The sequence below is a fragment of the Glycine soja genome, chromosome 8 (assembly GCF_004193775.1).
Source record: "Glycine soja cultivar W05 chromosome 8, ASM419377v2, whole genome shotgun sequence".
Lineage (NCBI taxonomy): Eukaryota > Viridiplantae > Streptophyta > Magnoliopsida > Fabales > Fabaceae > Glycine > Glycine soja.
In genome coordinates, this window is record NC_041009.1 from 42,093,155 (window position 1) to 42,110,805 (window position 17,651).

At 28.9% G+C, this 17,651-nt stretch overlaps 2 protein-coding genes and 1 pseudogene across 2 annotated transcripts; 1 reads left to right on the plus strand and 2 right to left on the minus strand.

Moving 5' to 3' along the window:
* Positions 1 to 896: 896 nt before the first annotated feature.
* LOC114424195 lies at positions 897 to 9,370 on the minus strand (annotated as a pseudogene).
* Positions 9,371 to 9,431: 61 nt separating this feature from the next.
* On the minus strand, positions 9,432 to 10,945 carry LOC114424351 (probable membrane-associated kinase regulator 6). The gene is made up of 2 exons (XM_028391195.1): positions 10,300 to 10,945; positions 9,432 to 9,948 (listed from the first exon to the last, which is right to left on the minus strand). Exons 1-2 carry the CDS (start codon positions 10,916 to 10,918, stop codon positions 9,941 to 9,943), a joined length of 627 nt encoding a protein of 208 aa, XP_028246996.1. The 5' UTR covers positions 10,919 to 10,945; the 3' UTR covers positions 9,432 to 9,940.
* Positions 10,946 to 16,255: 5,310 nt separating this feature from the next.
* Positions 16,256 to 17,369, plus strand: LOC114424684 (acidic endochitinase-like). Its single transcript, XM_028391541.1, has one exon. It carries the CDS (start codon positions 16,348 to 16,350, stop codon positions 17,248 to 17,250), a length of 903 nt encoding a protein of 300 aa, XP_028247342.1. The 5' UTR covers positions 16,256 to 16,347; the 3' UTR covers positions 17,251 to 17,369.
* The last annotated feature ends 282 nt before the right edge of the window (positions 17,370 to 17,651 follow it).

A 17,651-nucleotide genomic window follows, 5' to 3' on the forward strand; every position in this document is an offset into this window, starting at 1 on the left:
AAATAATTAATATTACATCGAGAGTAACTCTGGTAGACTAAGTTTTTAACATTCTCATCTTTTGAATTTAACTTCTATAATATGGGTTTTTCTCATCTTTTTTGTTTTTAATTAATTAATTAATTTAAATTCATATTTAATTTCTTACCTTGTTTATTTTAATTTAATTCTCTACCAATTTAATTTATTGTTTTCTTCAAAATATTTAAAATTGCTTGAAAATTTATATATTCACTTACTTAAGTACAAACAAAGTTTCTGTGGATTCAACATTTGGACTTCCGTTTTAACTTTACTACTTGTGACAATTTGATGCACTTGCCAATAATTTAACAATCAACTACTTAAGGAATAAGAAAAATGAGCTAACTTGAAAAAAAGAATTAAGAATAAATCTGATTTGTCATTTAGGCCCAATATGTTCGTTTGGATTTTTTTTTTATCAAATAATGGGTTGAAGTTTTTTTTTTGTAATTTTTAGTCCGGAATAATATTAGTTGTTGTTGGCTTGCTTACAAATAATTAATAGCCACTAACTTGGAATAAAAATTCTGTCATTAAGAGTTTAATTACTAGTAGGAACTCTTGACATGCCCTATGACAATTATATGTACCTCACAATTTTATCAATGAAGGAGACTTAGACTTGGATAAAATCAGAAATTAACTTTGCACTAAGTGTGAGAGAATTATTCTCTTGATTCTTGTGTAGAACCCTAAATTCTTATAAAAAAAAGTCATATTTTTTGTATCAAATTATCCTCAACTTATCAATTCTAGGCATTGTGGCGTTGTTGCTTTTCATTTCTTATCTCCATTCGTATTTTCCATTTCTTCTACAAATTTTTCCTATAATTTTATCCATAAAGGGGTCCTCATCATTTATCATCTTTGTCTAGTGCATTCCTCAATGCTCTTTGTTTCCACTGATCAAACACCGTATACTTCAAAGCATGGTATTTCCAAATTGATCAGTTATGGCTTCTCAAATCAAGGATTATGAATGAAACTTAACTTCTCAAAAAGCACTCAAGTATGGTGCAAAGTTGTTGATACAAACTATAACATTGACTTTAAGTACCTAAATTGCAGGGTTTGATGTCAGCATCAGGGAAATGCTGAGGCCACCAAATGCATCATTCCATGTGGTCTTCTGCAAAGGTCTTCAATAGCCCTTTAGACTTTCCAAAGGCACTTGTCTACATTCTTTAAGAGGTGGTATCCAAAGGCTACATTCATCAATGACATACTCTTCAGTTAAACTTTATAAAGTTTGATATCATGCATAATATGCAGTTATATATGCTAGAGTAAATTATATTGATCCTTCCTAAAAACATTTACATCATACATAATATTTTTAAGTTTACAAGAACCTCTCAGGATACACAATATAATGTTTTTTTTTAAATAATTAAGGGATTAGTGTAATGTATAAGAGGTGTAGTTTTGCAAACAATTAAGGGAATTAATGTAATAACAGAAAAAGTAGGAATAATATTGTATCATTGTATGTGATTTGAAAAAATCTCAGGAGGCGCTATAGTTTAGTGTAATTTACTGAAAATCTCAGGAGGAGCTTTTACATATGTTAGACCTCTATGATTTGTTTTATGCTCCTTCCTTAAAATATCAAGGATGATCAAGCGCATTTGATGCAAGGGAAAATTTTTCATGTTTGGTTTTGTTTTTAAAAAATAGCATTCTTAGGAAACAGTATTTTCTGGAAATATTCTCATGGAAGGAAGCAAGAATCTAAGAAGTTAAAAAATAAGTTTAATTACAATACAAATATTACATTACTATTATTAAATTATTTAGTGAGATAAATAACTAAAATCGTGATAAATATACTATTTTACTTTTAGATTTTCAGGAAATCAAATAAATTTAGACATTCTTAGGAATAATGATTCCTACGTATAGAATATTTGTTGAATATATTATTATTGAACATGCTTTTGTTTTATTCTAGAAATGTAATAAATCCTCTCATTTTGGTTTCCTACCCAACCATGAATCCTAAAAAATATCATATACATTATATGAGTGTGTTTAGCTAGGTATTTTAGTTATTTTTTATATTTTTTTACTAGTTGAAAATTTTATTTGATTATTTGATGAATGAGTTTTTTTAATAATTTTTAGTATTTTTTGAGACATTACTTAAAATAATATTTTTTAAAATATTAATTTCTAGATTTTAGTTTTTTATATTTATTCTTTTTTTGTCCTTAAATATTAATTAGATTTCCTTTTTAATCTTATCTATTTAAAGTAAAATTTTATTATTTTTATTCTTGTTGTAATTTTATATTTTTCGATTACTTCAACTGATAATTCTACCAAACATTTATGATTCAATAAGATAATTTTCAATTTTTCAACTTTCAATTAGCTTTACCAAACATAGCCTACGCATAATGTATAAAGCACCAAAAACTTAAATCATGATTTTTTCCCCATGATGATGTTGCACTATAAATAACACCATAGCATAATGAATTTTGGGTACAAATGATTTTGCTATACCAAGAGTTTTTGTTCTCACCTGAGTCACAATGGCTGTGCAGGCCCCAGCAACAGCAGCAATTGCCAAGTTTGCTTTGGCTCCAATGGATTTAGAACCACTTCTATCCAAATAGAGTTTTTTAAAATAGCTGTAGCCATAGAAGTAGACAAACTTTGCAAAAAAAGAGTGAAGATTCTTGGTTCCAATGCCCTGGTATAGCGAAAGCACCTGACCACTAGATACTGCTTCTATTAACACTTCATAGAGCTAGGTTCCTTCAAAAGTTAAAAAAAAAAACAAATAATAATAATAATAAATTGGCATTACAAGAGAGGGTCTTAGAGAAAAGCATGTCATAGCTTATACCAATCTAATTTTCAAAAATCATCATAACATATGAATCCAAATCAACTATAGTGAATTACAAACTTAACAATATCTTTGGTCTTTCTTAAAAAAATCTTGGTCTTTCTTTAAAAAAAAATCTCTGGTCTTATAATTGATTATGCCCTTCAATAATTAAAGAATTACAAAGTCAACAATTGAGTCACATTGACCACAATAAATGAAGAATCAAAAAATGATTTTTGAAAGAGAGATCATGGATGAAAAGTGGTCAAGCAGGAAAATTAAGAACAAAGAGAGGACTAGTCAAATGAAGAAAACGAATGTTGAATGATACCTGTACTTTGGGTGGTCAAGTGAAGAAACTTGAGCTTGGAACTTGGTCGTGCAAGTGTCAAGAGGGCACAACATAGTGGTGCTCAAAAGTGATCCTATGACTCCCGAGGTTGCTTCAGCTAAGGATTCCATATCAACCTTCTCTTTTCAGCAATTAATCGAAAAATGTAATGAGCATTGAACAATATTTCTGTTTGATTGAAAGGATAAGATGGATTAGAGCACTGCACTTAGACATAAACTGTTAACACTTAATTAACACAAACACGTTATATAAAACTGACAATTTGACACTTTTTTTTAAAGTTAATTTGACCCTAAACCTATGGGTCAATGCCAATCCACTTCATATATCGTTGCCATCCCACCGTCACGTTTGAAATAGAAAACATGACAAATGACAATTGGCAAAAAAGTTACTCGCACATAAATTGCATTTATTGTTTGAACGAATATTTATTTATTACTACTTTATTATATTTCTTTTCTACCATAAAAAATATTTATTTTCTTATATTTTGTTAGAATTAAAATAAGAGAGAGAGAAAAGAATTATTATGATAATTTATAATTTTTTTTGCTATTTCCAAAGTTAAGTAGTCCTATGTTCGGTAGAAGAGAAAATAAAAGAAAAGAAATTAGAAAGAGAAAAAAAAATACCAATAATAAAACATTTTCTTTTGTTAAGTTTTAGAGAAAGAAAAATGAAAGTTGACTTATATACACAAACAAAAGTTAAATTTTTTCTTCTTGTATTATCTTTTCAATTCAAATTTTAAACTTTTATTTTCTCTCTTATGTTTCTTTGTAACCAAACTTATGATAAATCTTTTAAAAATAATATGTTAAAATTCAAATTATATCTACACATTTTTAAGAAAATTTTTCCTTCTTGTATTATCTTATTTGTCTATTCACATTTTTATTTTTTAAATAAGAAAAAAGAGCAAGAGAAAGTTGAATACGAAATAAGAAAATGTATAATTATATCTATTTAAAAAGGAAAAATAGGTAAAACAAATATACAAGTCAAAATGAGATATATCATTTTTTGGTTACCATGGTCATAGGGTTATTTCCTCCTCAAGGCTTGAATCCCAAACATTGATTAAGAAATTAAAATAAAGTCTAGTGTCACTTAAACTAATAACTTGTTATTTTTATTGTTTTTGTTATTATTGATGTTGTTATTGTTATTCAATCACACAGTTTTCATAATAATAAAAAATAATATGAAAATTCATTGTTAAAAATAATATATTCTATTATATTGCATAAAAGTAATAATCAAAGAAATAATATCTGTGAGATGCAATAACTTACTTAGATCAAACATATAAACTTTATTTCACCAAATATGTGAATCAATAGGTACAAAATTATTTTAATTAACTTAATTATTTGTCCCAATACTTGACTCATGCATTATTGCCTTACCAAAAATACATAATTTTTATATCTATCAGTTTAATATAAAATATTAGAATTCAAATTAAATTTATAATCAGTTAAAATTAAAAACCAATAATTGAAAGGAATTATAAAATATAAATAAAAATAGTAATTAATGCAAAAAATCCTAACTTAAAGTTATTTCAGCATAACTAGTATTCTTAAGTTCAAATTCTAAATATATAGTTGTATTAAATATTTGAGGGAGCTTTACGGCCCAAAATAATTTTATTTAGTTTAAATAAGATTATCTCTAGTAGAAGTATATTTGTGATTGACACACACAAAAAAGGAAATCATGTATCTTAATAAAGGAAAATTGTATCTCCAACACAACTATTTCTTTATGTTGAAAGTAAAGTATTTCCATAATAAAAAATCATAAGACTAGTCTCTTGAAACGTAAAGATTATTGAAACGAGTTTTACACCTTTTAATAAAGTCTTCTCAATATGACAAGTCAAAAATTAAATCTTTATAAGCATGCGTAAGAAATCTAATCATCTATCAATGAACCTTGTTGGTCCCTCCAAAACATCTATTTTAAGATTGAATGCTAAGATTTACAATATAAAATTAATTGCAAACAAAACAACGAAAATAAATTGAAGAAAGATTCATGTGACACTTAAACTTTTAAAGTGTTAGTGAATTACAAAGTATAACATATGTGTTTGATAATATATTGGTTCAAATATGCTTTTAGTCTCTTAGGCATTCTTCGTTTTGAAGTGAAAGAGAGAGGAAATGAGAAAAATGATGAGTAAATTAATGAGATTCACACTTTTATAATCTATTTTAATTCAAAACTTTCATCTCAACTCATTTTCTTTTCATTTTTTAGTCCATCAAACAAACCTTTACATTTGGGTCATTATTGTTTTTGGTTCCCAAAATTTAAATTTGATTTTTTAGTTTCTAAATTTTTAAAATGCATTTTTTAGTTTATCTTTATTGATTTTTGTTGTTTTGTATAATTTTTTTGATTGTCAACTTTTTTTATAGTGGTTCACACTCTATTCTGAAAATACTTTACTTAATTTTCTTGTTGATTAGAACTCTACGTAGATGGTCTTTTTTCAGACATCAACAATTTATTTCTATTACTTTTAGAATCAATAATTATCTCTACAAATTAACATAATATTTTTTTAAATATATTTTATCCTCACACACTTCTTAGAAAGCTTGTCTTGGAAATGAGAATGAAGATGAAAATGGGCATAACAAAGATGAACAAAAAGCTGAAACACATTACCCAAAAGGAAACGATAGAACCGGCAACAGAATGAAAGTATATAAACATAAATTGTTCTGAAAATTGTAGGACAGTCAAGGAGCTTATAATCCAGAACATTCCTTTATTACACCTGTTGGTCGTATTGGACTAGTTTAATTCTTTGAGCCATATAAGCATTTGTTCGGGGCAAGACAATAATAACATGAGATGCAAAAAATGGTCCCAAGTTGTTTTTTTAATTTAAATGGGAACTTTCACGAGGTCGAGGTGTCCATATATGATATATCCTTGTAGAAGAGAAAGTTGTTTCGAGAAGCATAATACATTTGTGATTGCCTAATCACAACTTTGCTAACAATGCACGTGTAGTTCACGTGGATAAATGAAATTTCATTTGTGATTGTATTTTTATCGAAGTACATTTACATTTCATGGGAAGATGTAACGTATGAATTGCATATATATATATATATATATATATATATATATATATATATATATATATAATGAATGAATTGAAGGTGATAAAATTAGGAGACACTCTCAAATTAATCATGAAAAATTATTTTAATAACTATAAAAATAGATTAAAATATTAAATTTTATTTGATAAATCTTTATTTAATTGTATTTTATTTTATGGATTATTTAAAAATTAAATATCTCGTTATATTGAATGTTGATTGAAGAATTGGAAGTATTGGTTATTAAAAAAAGGTGAAAAAAGTATTATTTAACTGAATTTATTTCTTACATTTTCCAAAAATACATGTGTAATGTAAATAAATGCCTACTAGTAGTTTTTAAAATAGATTTTTTCAAGGACGTGTCAATTTTCAATAAGAGAAAAGAATATTATTTAAAATCAGTTTGAACAAAGGGATACGTGTGAGTGGGATGGGTAGTGTTTCTATGAGCACAAGTATATACAATGCAGCGACATATTGTCCTCACTGACAATGGGCAACGTTTCAAGATGCAAAGTGATAATCACGTCACTTTCTAGCGATTCATCATAGATAAGGAAGCAACAACTCGTAGAAAGAAAACAAAGAATGAAGGAACTGCAGAAATTAAGATGATTCTATCAGCTATGGATTTTTCTCCAACATTAATATAAGGGTATCTCAAGTCTCATGTGAGAACACGAGAAAAGATAATCTTAATAGTTTAATTTTATATAAATAAGTCAAAACTAATTTTATATCAAGTAATTCTTAACCATTTATGTAAGATTTTTTTTAAAAAAAGTAAGATTATATATTGTCATCACTCCTACAATCTCACCCACATGATAAAGTCACTTTTTTTTTTTATGTTGTTTAACAGGTGTTTACTGAATAAATTATCTCAAAAGTCTTGTCCATATAATTAAGAGTATTTCAAAAGAGTTCAATGGTAAGTATTATAATATAAAGCAGTTTTATATTACTATTAAATTACAAATCACTTTCGTTATAACTTTTAAGATAAGTTGTTAAAAGAACAATTTTATGATATTGTAACTTATGATTGGATATTTGATTTCTATATCCTTTCAAGTGTTTAGGGGAATAAAGATCAAGTGAATAAGATACATGACAAATTCATCGATATTTTCCCATGTACATCCAAAAATAAATTTTTGGATTTTCTATTTTTGTATTAATTATTTTTGGAGATTAAATTTAATGTTGAATTTGAGCTAATGCTCTCTATTGTTAATAAATTTATCCTAAATATTTTTGGAATCTATAATGTTAATAAATTTTATCCTATATTTCGTTTGTCTTAATGTAAAATTAAAAATAACCTTTTTACAAAAACCATAATTTTGTAGACTCATTTTTCTCTTCCTCTTCTTTTCTAAATTTTGAATTCATATCTCATACAAAGTATATATGAATTTGGTTTTAATCAAAGACACATAAATCGACAAAGTCACCTGAATAAATAATACATAAGCAACATTGAGCTGCTTCGTATTGACGTGCATTAATTGTTGAGGGACACAAGAAAAATGCAAATTAGCAAGAAATGATCTCTTGCAAATTGTCGCTAATAAGATTAGTGAAGAACCAGTATATTGTAAAATCCAAGTCATTAATTAGCGACTGACAAATTCCCTTGCTATTCCTTCACAAAATGTCCCTTGCCAAGCTCTCACTATCTTGCAAAAAGTGTTACCATGTTAATCCCTTGCTAATTCCTCACAACATTCTCTCGTTAATTCTTCACTATTCTTTCACTAAAATTCTTCACTATTCCCTCGTAATACATGAGTCATGTTTTCCCTCTCTAATTCTTTACTATTCCCTTGCAATACATGACTTATGTTTCCCTCTCAAATCCTTTGTAGATCAGTGAGGAATTAGAAGGGAAATTTTCGTTCGCTAATTCATGATTTTCTTATTGTTGACATCAAACTAAACATGTTAGTCTGTGATTTTTGGATGGTGATTTTCATAAAGACAACAACAAAAAGTCACAACTAGATTAAAATTCCCATCATATAAAATATATTTACAAAATCTTGCATTAATTTAAAATTGAGAAAAGGGTATTTCTTGATGGTATAATTTTTTTTGCACTGTAAAAACTACTATGATAAATTTATTGATTTTAATAATAATTATCTTAAAAATTAAACTAAAGTTGATTTTTAATTGGTTGGCAGAGCAAAATAAATTAATTTTATACTATCAATGAATCACAAATTAATATTAGTATAACATTTAAAGTAATTATTGTATATATAGTCCTTTACACACTATAAATGTATAATCTATTTTCTCTTAATTTTATTCTTATTGTTACTCCAATTATAAGATTAAAATAATATACAGTATAGTTTTGATTTAATAGTTGTATCAGTAAAATTAAATGCAAATCAAAGTTTCCACACATCAACAGAGCTGAAAAACAAAGTTTCGAGTAAAACATATAGGTTGACGTTTACTCAGTTTGTCGCTTGCCAAAATGATCCAGACTCCAGTGGAGTCTCTCCCCTGGTGACTTGCTTTCTATTGCAAATATTCCCTAGCTACTTCACACCTACAGAATAAATTCTATTTTTTGAATTGAAAAAGTACCCTAGTGTTTGTTGCTAGCTGGCCCAACTGTGTGTGGAGCCTAAAGTAAATTTTTAAGAAATTTTTTTACTTTAAACCAGATAATTATATAATAGACATTTTTTGTCAATATGCATGAACTTTTTGTCAACATATGAAGTTTTTTTCTTTATAAAAATTAATGGCAGATAATTGTTTTGTTGTTGGACCTAAAGCATGAGTTTTAATTGCTTTATTCTTAGGCCGACTTTGTTGTAGCAAGGTGTAGAAGGGAAAAATATCTACTAGTGACACTTCTGACAAGGGAGCAATCAAATAAGCTACTGAATAGTTAATTAATTTAGCAGCAGTTGAAAACCCCTATTATGAAGTGCCAATCCTACTTTATCTGTAGCATAACACTTCATGTCTTGTCTTCATACCTTGTCTCACCATGGCACAAAATGAAGGTTTCTCTTAAGTAACATTGGAAAGGAAAAAGAAACAACAGTGAAGATAGAGTAATGTGAGGGACCTTGAGAGGGTCATTTGGTATTCTTTGTTAGCCACAACAGTATTCTTAGTGGTAGCTCTTACTGAAGTAAATGCTGTTGTCATGGTTCACAATTTAGACATCCTGTTCTCTTGGAGCAAGTATGTGCTATAATAATCAGTAAAATCTCCCAGCTAAAATTTTATTGCCATAAGAGAGCAATGAAAAAAGAGGGAAGAAGAAAAGAAGAAAAACATTGTTATCTTTCTTACAATATGAACACAATACACAGTTTGTGCTATAACTCATATCTGTACAAAACCATGAAGCAGTAGGATCCAATCCAACATTTCCTGACATTTGATATTATAAACCACACAGCTGGTATCTGCCAAAGCACCTCTTCTTGTTTAAGCAAAGAAATAAAAATAACTTCCAAGTGAGAACAAGAGAGAAATGATGCAAAGAACCGGTTCAGATACCACTCATTTCAAGACGCTCTACAGTTCTTTTCTCTTTATTTTGAGGAGGGATCATCTTTCTGAAAAACAGGAAAGAAGTTAATTTGCAAGGTTAATAAATCATACACAAATTGAAAAAAAGAAAAGGATAAAATATGTTTTTAATCATTGTACTTTTGGTAAAAATTAGTGTTAGTCCTCGTATTTTAACTTTGATTAATTTGGCCCCTGAACTTTAGAAGAGCAGTGGTTTTGTCCCTTATCAGAGACGCTATTCACCACGAGGAGGGACAAAAATCACTACTTTTTTAAAAAATTCAAGGACCAATTGATCAAAGTTGAATTTTAGGGACAAAAACCAAGTTTTACTGAAAGTAAAGGGACTGAAAAGATATTTTATCCAAAAAAAATAGGGAAAAGCATAAGCATACCTATTGATCTTTTGCAATGGAGGACTGCTTCATAGATTGAGTTCTCATAATCAAGCAAAGCACCAATATGATTGACAGTGTTTGATTTTGGAGATGGTTGCTGTGAGCTGCTCCAGGTATTATTAACTAGCCACTCTTCTTTATCAAAATCATCAACTTTAGTACTTTTCCTTGAGCTTCCAACTTTCTGGCATAGTTGGTTGACATACCTTGAAAGGCTTCTCAAGGTTCTACATGTAGAGGTTTTCCACTTTGTGAGGAAACCATGATGAATTTGCACAGTTCTTGGAGAAACATTTCTAGAAGAAACAGGCTTGGATTGTGTGGAATCTGTGGTGGTATTGCAAAACTCTACCTTGGAAGGACCAACAAATAGTGGTTTGATAAGGCCATTAGAGAAAAGTTCATCAGCATGAGAAAAAACAGCAGGGGACTGAGTGATGGAAATATCAAAATTGAAGTTTTGCCAATCTTCCATAAATGGATAATTGATTGTGCCATCACAAAAATTGTAAGTGGGTTCTCTTAGAGGCTCCTTAAGGTCATTTGCAAGGGGTTTGTAATTTGGTAACCAACTATATGAGAAGCTATCAGTGGCTAAAGGCAATGAGGTTTCCATTTGCAACGATTTGCCCAAGTTATGATATGATGAATAAAAAATTAATATACAACAAGCACGTTATTGGTAGCTTATAATGACAAAACAATGATGACCACAAGGGGAAAGTTCGTCTATTCTATCAAGATCAAGGAGGGGGACAAATGGAACAACATAAGCAATAAATTGTATTGACTTTAAGTAGTAAGTTCAACATGCTTTCTCATCTAGTTATTGTCTTCAATTTTTATTGGACAGACACATGATATATCATAAATCAACCCTTGTGAAAAAATAGAGGTCTTAAAGAAAATGAGATAACCATTTTCATTTGAAGTAACTTTCTGTCACACCAAACAAGAAATGAATGTCGTGTTTATGTGTCAAAGTGTGATTTAGAATCTTAAACACATGAAGAGCATGATAATAATTGCCATACACTGCATACAGGGTAGGGTCTGAAAATATATTTATTGGGATAGTCAAACTATAAGATCAATGAAAGTTCAAAACAATAAAAATAAGTTTAGATAAACTTTCAACAAGTAATTATAGATATGATAAAAAAGAAACAAGTAATTATAGAAGAAAATAAAATGAGTAAAATTTCTTAGGTAAGTTAAAATGCATCTCAGTATTATTAAAAATTCTTTCATTTAACTTTTACATGAACACTTATAAACTTAATATCTTTTTTTATGTAAGATTTAATTTATATGTATTTTCAGTGTATATTGTCATTTCATTCCATTCAGTAACATACTATGGCCCGCAACAGATTGAGCTGACAAAATGAATCGGGTTGATTTTTGTTCAGGCACAGGTTTGTTGGCCTAACCTAGCTTATCTATTGGGTCAGGCCGAATTAGCCTCTCTTTTTTAAAAAAGAAAAAAACTATATGTATTTTATAAAGAAGAAAAATATTCATCCAAATAGGTTTAATAGTTTTTGGGTCTGCATTTCATGAGTCTTGCTAGCCTGTTTGTCCCATCAAATCAGGTTAAATTCACACAAATTTTTGAGAAGGAAATAGATTACCACACCTTGTGACGCAAATTTAAAGCATAGAAACCTTACAGGTGTTCATATCTATTCCAATATAAAAAAATTATGATAAAGTGAGCTAAAAGTTGTGCCAAAAGTTTGAAATAACCACACATGAAAAACTGTAGGATGTGTGCTTATAACAGACATGAGATCGAATTGAGTAGGAGACATAACTTCCCCTACAAGAAAAGAATAACAGAACCAGAAGAAAGCCTGGCCCCCACAAAATTGAATAATAATAATAAAAATAAATAAATAAAGAGTGAATAGTTTGTGCAGTTACAAGATTACTTGCTGTGAAGGATACATATAGTTTTTTTAAAAAAAGAATTTAGTGAGAGTATCATATAATTATTTACAAGTTGATTGATTTTAAGTATATCAACATTAAAAATCTTACCAATAAAAGTTGATTTAGTTAATAAAGATCATATTTATATCCTACAAAATTGTGGATTCAAATCCTGCGATCGATGTAAGTATTTTATTGGGAGATGATATGCAAATACTTAATTAGTCTTGAATGAGTCCTTATGAACCTCTGAAATCTAATTCACTTGAAAAATCTTTCATATAAAATAAAATTAAAAGTCTTACCTACTTGATTTCTAATTGATTGATATTATATTTTTTATATAATAACAGTGGATAGAAACTAAACATAAAGTTTGAAAGCATGAAACAACGAAAACACAAGACATAGAAAAGGTGAATGACTGTGCTTCACCAACTAGCTTAAATTGCTTTCTCATAGATTATGAAAGAGATTATTATCGTGGTTCCTGTACTGTACCAACCCCTTTTCTTTTCTTTTCTTTTCTTTTCTTTTCTTTTTTTGTATGGATTTCACAATGGAGAGAGAGAGAGAGACCTCCTACTCTAAAGATCTGTAAAGACAATTCATTTACATGATAAACTTTCATTTTTTCTTTTAAAACCTTGATCAAATCAAACTCTGCCAGTGCAATTGTCAATTTAAACAGTTAGGATTAATCACTCACTTCAGGGTTTCTGCCTCAAAAAAGGATTAATCACTAAGAATACCTTACACAAAAAAAGAGTTCAAACTCAGCCACATTCTCTCAATTGTCGTTTTCTATTTAAAGAGAACAAGTGGAGAATACCATTTAATTACTAACCATAATAATGATTTATTTTGGTTGAGGCGAAAATAAAGGAAAGAAAAAGATAAAAATTAACTTTTTGAAACAAAAATCCATTTTTTTTCTCTTTCATTTAGTCTTCTATCTAGATTTCTAAATTTTATTTTTCCACTTATCCAATTCAATGTTGTTTTTTATAAACTCTAATTCAATGTTGTGAACCATAATACATCATTTGGAGACTTTTCTAAATTCTAACTTTCTTAATTAGATATTTTCAATATTTTTTTCTCTTCTCTCATTTTAATGTTCATTTATATTTCACAAATCATTGCAATTAAACAAAAAGATTTCACCTTTTGGAGACTTTTGTAACTCTATTAATTAGACTAGACATTCCCAATACCTTAATTTGTAATTATGCCAAAAAAAAGTTATCTTTCAACTGTCTCAAACTATTTTCTTTTTTTATCATTATTTGTATATTTAATCTTCTTATAATTGTGTATGTCTTTCAATCTATATTTTTTTTTCTATTTCTCATTGAACTTCAATAAATTTTTAAATAAAATAATCAATAACTAAATATAGTTTTATATTAAAATTCAAATTGTTCGTTATAAATGCCTATCAAAAAAATTATTCATTATAAATTTACATATTGAAATATACTTATTTATTAAAAATTAAATTTAATAAAACATATATTAAAAATACTTATTTATGATAGAATTTAATTAAAATAAAATATGTTTTTCATCAAAATAATCAAAATTTGGTTTTACTCCATTTTCTTTTACCACGTTTTACCAGTCTTTAAATCTTAAACATATTACCGTTACTCCAACTCACTAATTCCTTTTAAGTGTTGTGCCCAGATGGCTAATGAAGAGACAAGTCAGCAATTGATACGTAGGCAATGTTAGGAAATAAATGTGAGTGTCATGCCATCTTACTAGAGGAGGTGGGGTATTGTGGGATGGGTTAATTTGTCTGTATTTTTATTTTATATATAATTTTAATTTGATAAGTTTATTATGTGAATGTGAGATTCATCTGATTAAGACTCGATAAATATGAGACAATATTTTATCAATTTGATTTGTTTTATATCAGATATTAATCTTAATATTGCTTATAGTAAAATTGTAGAATTAAAAATGCATATAACTACAATTAAGGCGTATATTTTAATATATATTTTAAGATAAATAATATCAATTTAAATATAATTTCATGTTAGAGAAAATATTGTTTATTAAGCGAAGAAGTTGTATTATTAATAGATAATTATTTAAAATTATAGTTTTCAGAAAAATATATATGACATTAGACTAGTTGAGACTTGGGATGACTTAAAAAATATTTAAATTTGTCCTTAAAATATATTAGATCTAATTTTTTAAGAAAAAATCCGTCAAATCGAATCAAATCAGGTGATAAACATCCCTAATTTATGTTGCCCCTTTCTAAGCAGATCAAGGAACCTGCTTCCCCTAATGCCAGAAACAAAGGTGTCATGCCATGCACACTCGTATTAGTAGCCCATGCATCACTTCTAAGTTGTCTCCTTGTTAGCCACCTGAGCACAACACTGAGTTGAACTAGCTGTAACATGTTTCAGATTTCCATGGACTTGACAAAAAAAAATGGGACTAAAACTGAATTTTAAATATTTTGTTTTGATGAAAAATATATTCCAGTCAATTATATAAAAGTAAACTTCTATTTTAATTAAATATTTTAACTATGTTTAAAGTTTAATTTCTATACAATATAATATATACTGTATAAATTTTTAAGTAATATTATAAAGGGTTTTTAAAAAAATATTATAAAAATCAACAAATTTATTATAAAAATTTATAATTAAATGCCAGAATAAAAATATTTGCAATATTAATACATGCACTATTTACTGCCTTTCAAAAAAAAAAGCAAAACATTCGCATTTACTTTTTATCTTATACATTATATATGCTAAAATAGTAATATTCTTTCATCTCAAACAAGCCAAAGTTCAAGGTTAAAAAGTTGCATCCTAACTGAAATAACATTATCAAAACAAGAATAATTTAGTTTCAAGGTAAATGCCAAAGTCATATATTAGGACTGCTACATATACATATTTACAAATATCTTTAATTATACAGGATTTTAAAAAATTGAAAAACGAAACAATAATCATCCATATGAAAGGTCTATGATTTTTAATTAAAAAGCGATATTATTAGAACACTGCTGGTTTGTCATTTATTGAAGTCAAGATGCAAAATATCAGGATTTGGTTTGGTGGCAGATAATCCTTGGACTCAAACTTAACGCCTGAGTCCTGAAAACACTCATTTTGGAGTAAACGAAATGAATTTTTTATCAGTCAATGTTGATTTTTTATGACTTATTTAATATAATGTGATATTAGCTATGAAATAAAGGAGGGATATTTGAATATCATCTCTATGTTTTGGAATTATTTGACCATCTGAATGCTATCTGTATAGCCAACACAAAGGTTGTTAAACAAAATAGTCAAATCTGCTTAGTTTTTACATTATGGACAGATTTAAATAGAAAGCTATTTTGCTTTTGGTATTTATTTTTATTCTATACTGTCAACAGTTATCGAGATGTGAAGCGGAATAAAAAGAAAAGTAGTTAATAATATCAAAATTAAATTTCCAACATGAGTTGCTACTTGTGTGTTACTCTTGTCAGTTGTCAAGATATGAGTTGGCAGTGTTGCCACTGAAGAAGCTCAAAACTGATAACTATCAAAGAAACAAGTTCATGAATATCGATAAGCTCTCACATAACAAGTAACTAATTAATTCCTGAATGTTATGATTACTTTACCACTGATATCTATAAAAAGAAGTTATATATATATATATATATATATATATATATATATATATATATTTTTTTTTTTTTTTTTTTTTTTTTGCCAGCATGCTTCTTACAATTTGACTGCTATTTTAATTTATCAATCATAGAAGTGGAGGATGGTGGAAGTAATTTAGGAAAGCACTGAACAAGAGCAAACAGAAGATGTTAGAATTGCCAAAGAGATTGGTAAATTTGCACGTTGCTTCCATGAACTCAGCATCAATGATTATTAATTGTATTAACCATGACTGCAAAGGCACGCTCTAATAAGCAAAGCTCCAAAGTTAATTTTTTGAACGAATTAAAACATAGGAACTTTATAAAAGCAGTTCTCCCCCAGCAGTGTTTGGCACAGAAGCAGCATAAATCTTTAACTACCTTAAAACATTTCCTTAGATATTGCCCTCTTCACAATGGCATTGAAATCACCTATCTCAGTCACATTCTTGTGCTTAGTCTTGTTAGCACTAGCAAATGGTTCTTATGCTGGCAAAATTACAACCTACTGGGGCCAGAATGGCGACGAGGGCACGCTGGCCGAGGCTTGCGCCACGGGGAACTATGACTATGTGATCATAGCCTTTTTGCCAACCTTTGGCAAAGGCCAAACTCCCATGATTAATCTTGCTGGTCACTGTGATCCTCATAGTAATGATGGATGCACTGGCTTAAGCTCAGACATCAAATCTTGTCAAGCCAAAGGCATCAAGGTATTGCTCTCTTTGAGAGGAGATGTTGGAAGCCCCTCAATTGATCCAAGCCAAGCAGCCACTTACCTTTGGAACAACTTCTTGGGGGGACACTCATCAACCACTCGTCGTCCTCTTGGCTCTGCCGTTCTTGATGGCATTGACTTTGACATTGAAGGTGGATCAAACAAACACTGGGGTGATCTTGCAAGGATCCTTAAAGGGTACGGCATGGCCAAACAAAGCAAGAAAGTGTACATAACTGCAGCACCTCAGTGCCCATTTCCTGATGCTTGGATAGGAAATGCTCTCACAACAGGCCTTTTTGACTTTGTTTGGGTCCAATTCTACAACAACCCTCCTTGCCAATACAATTCTTCTGGGGCAATTAGTAACCTTGAAGATGCATGGAAGCAATGGATCACAAGTATCCCTGCCAACAAGATATTCTTGGGGTTACCGGCTTCGCCACTGGCTGCAGGAAGTGGCTTCATTCCTTCTGCTGATCTTATTTCCAATGTGCTTCCAGCCATTAAGGGTTCTTCTAAATATGGAGGTGTTATGCTGTGGTCAAGGTATTATGATGTTCTGAGTGGTTACAGCTCTTCTATTAAGAAGTATGTTTGAAATCCAATAATTCTTGTAACTCATTAATTATATATGTATGGATTGTTAAACTAAGTTACTGATCTAAACATGCTCTCTGTCCAAATAATACATTCAGATCAAAGTAAGTGGAAGCATAATCGGATAGCGAAATTTACATCTAGTCATTGCAAAGTGAATACGTTTGTACTCATCAGACTCGTTCCGTTTCGTTTTTCTAAACCTTCACTCACTTAAATTCAATGGTGTTTTGTTTCTGAAGAGAGGAGAATGCTTACTTGCTTGATACAAAATAAAGAGCAAGTTCAATTTGTAGATCTCTAAATATCACAGAGATAGGCATGGGAGTCTAAATTAAATGTCCCTGAACATTTCGCTGAAATTATGGGTTGTCTATGACCGCAAAAATGGACCATAATCAG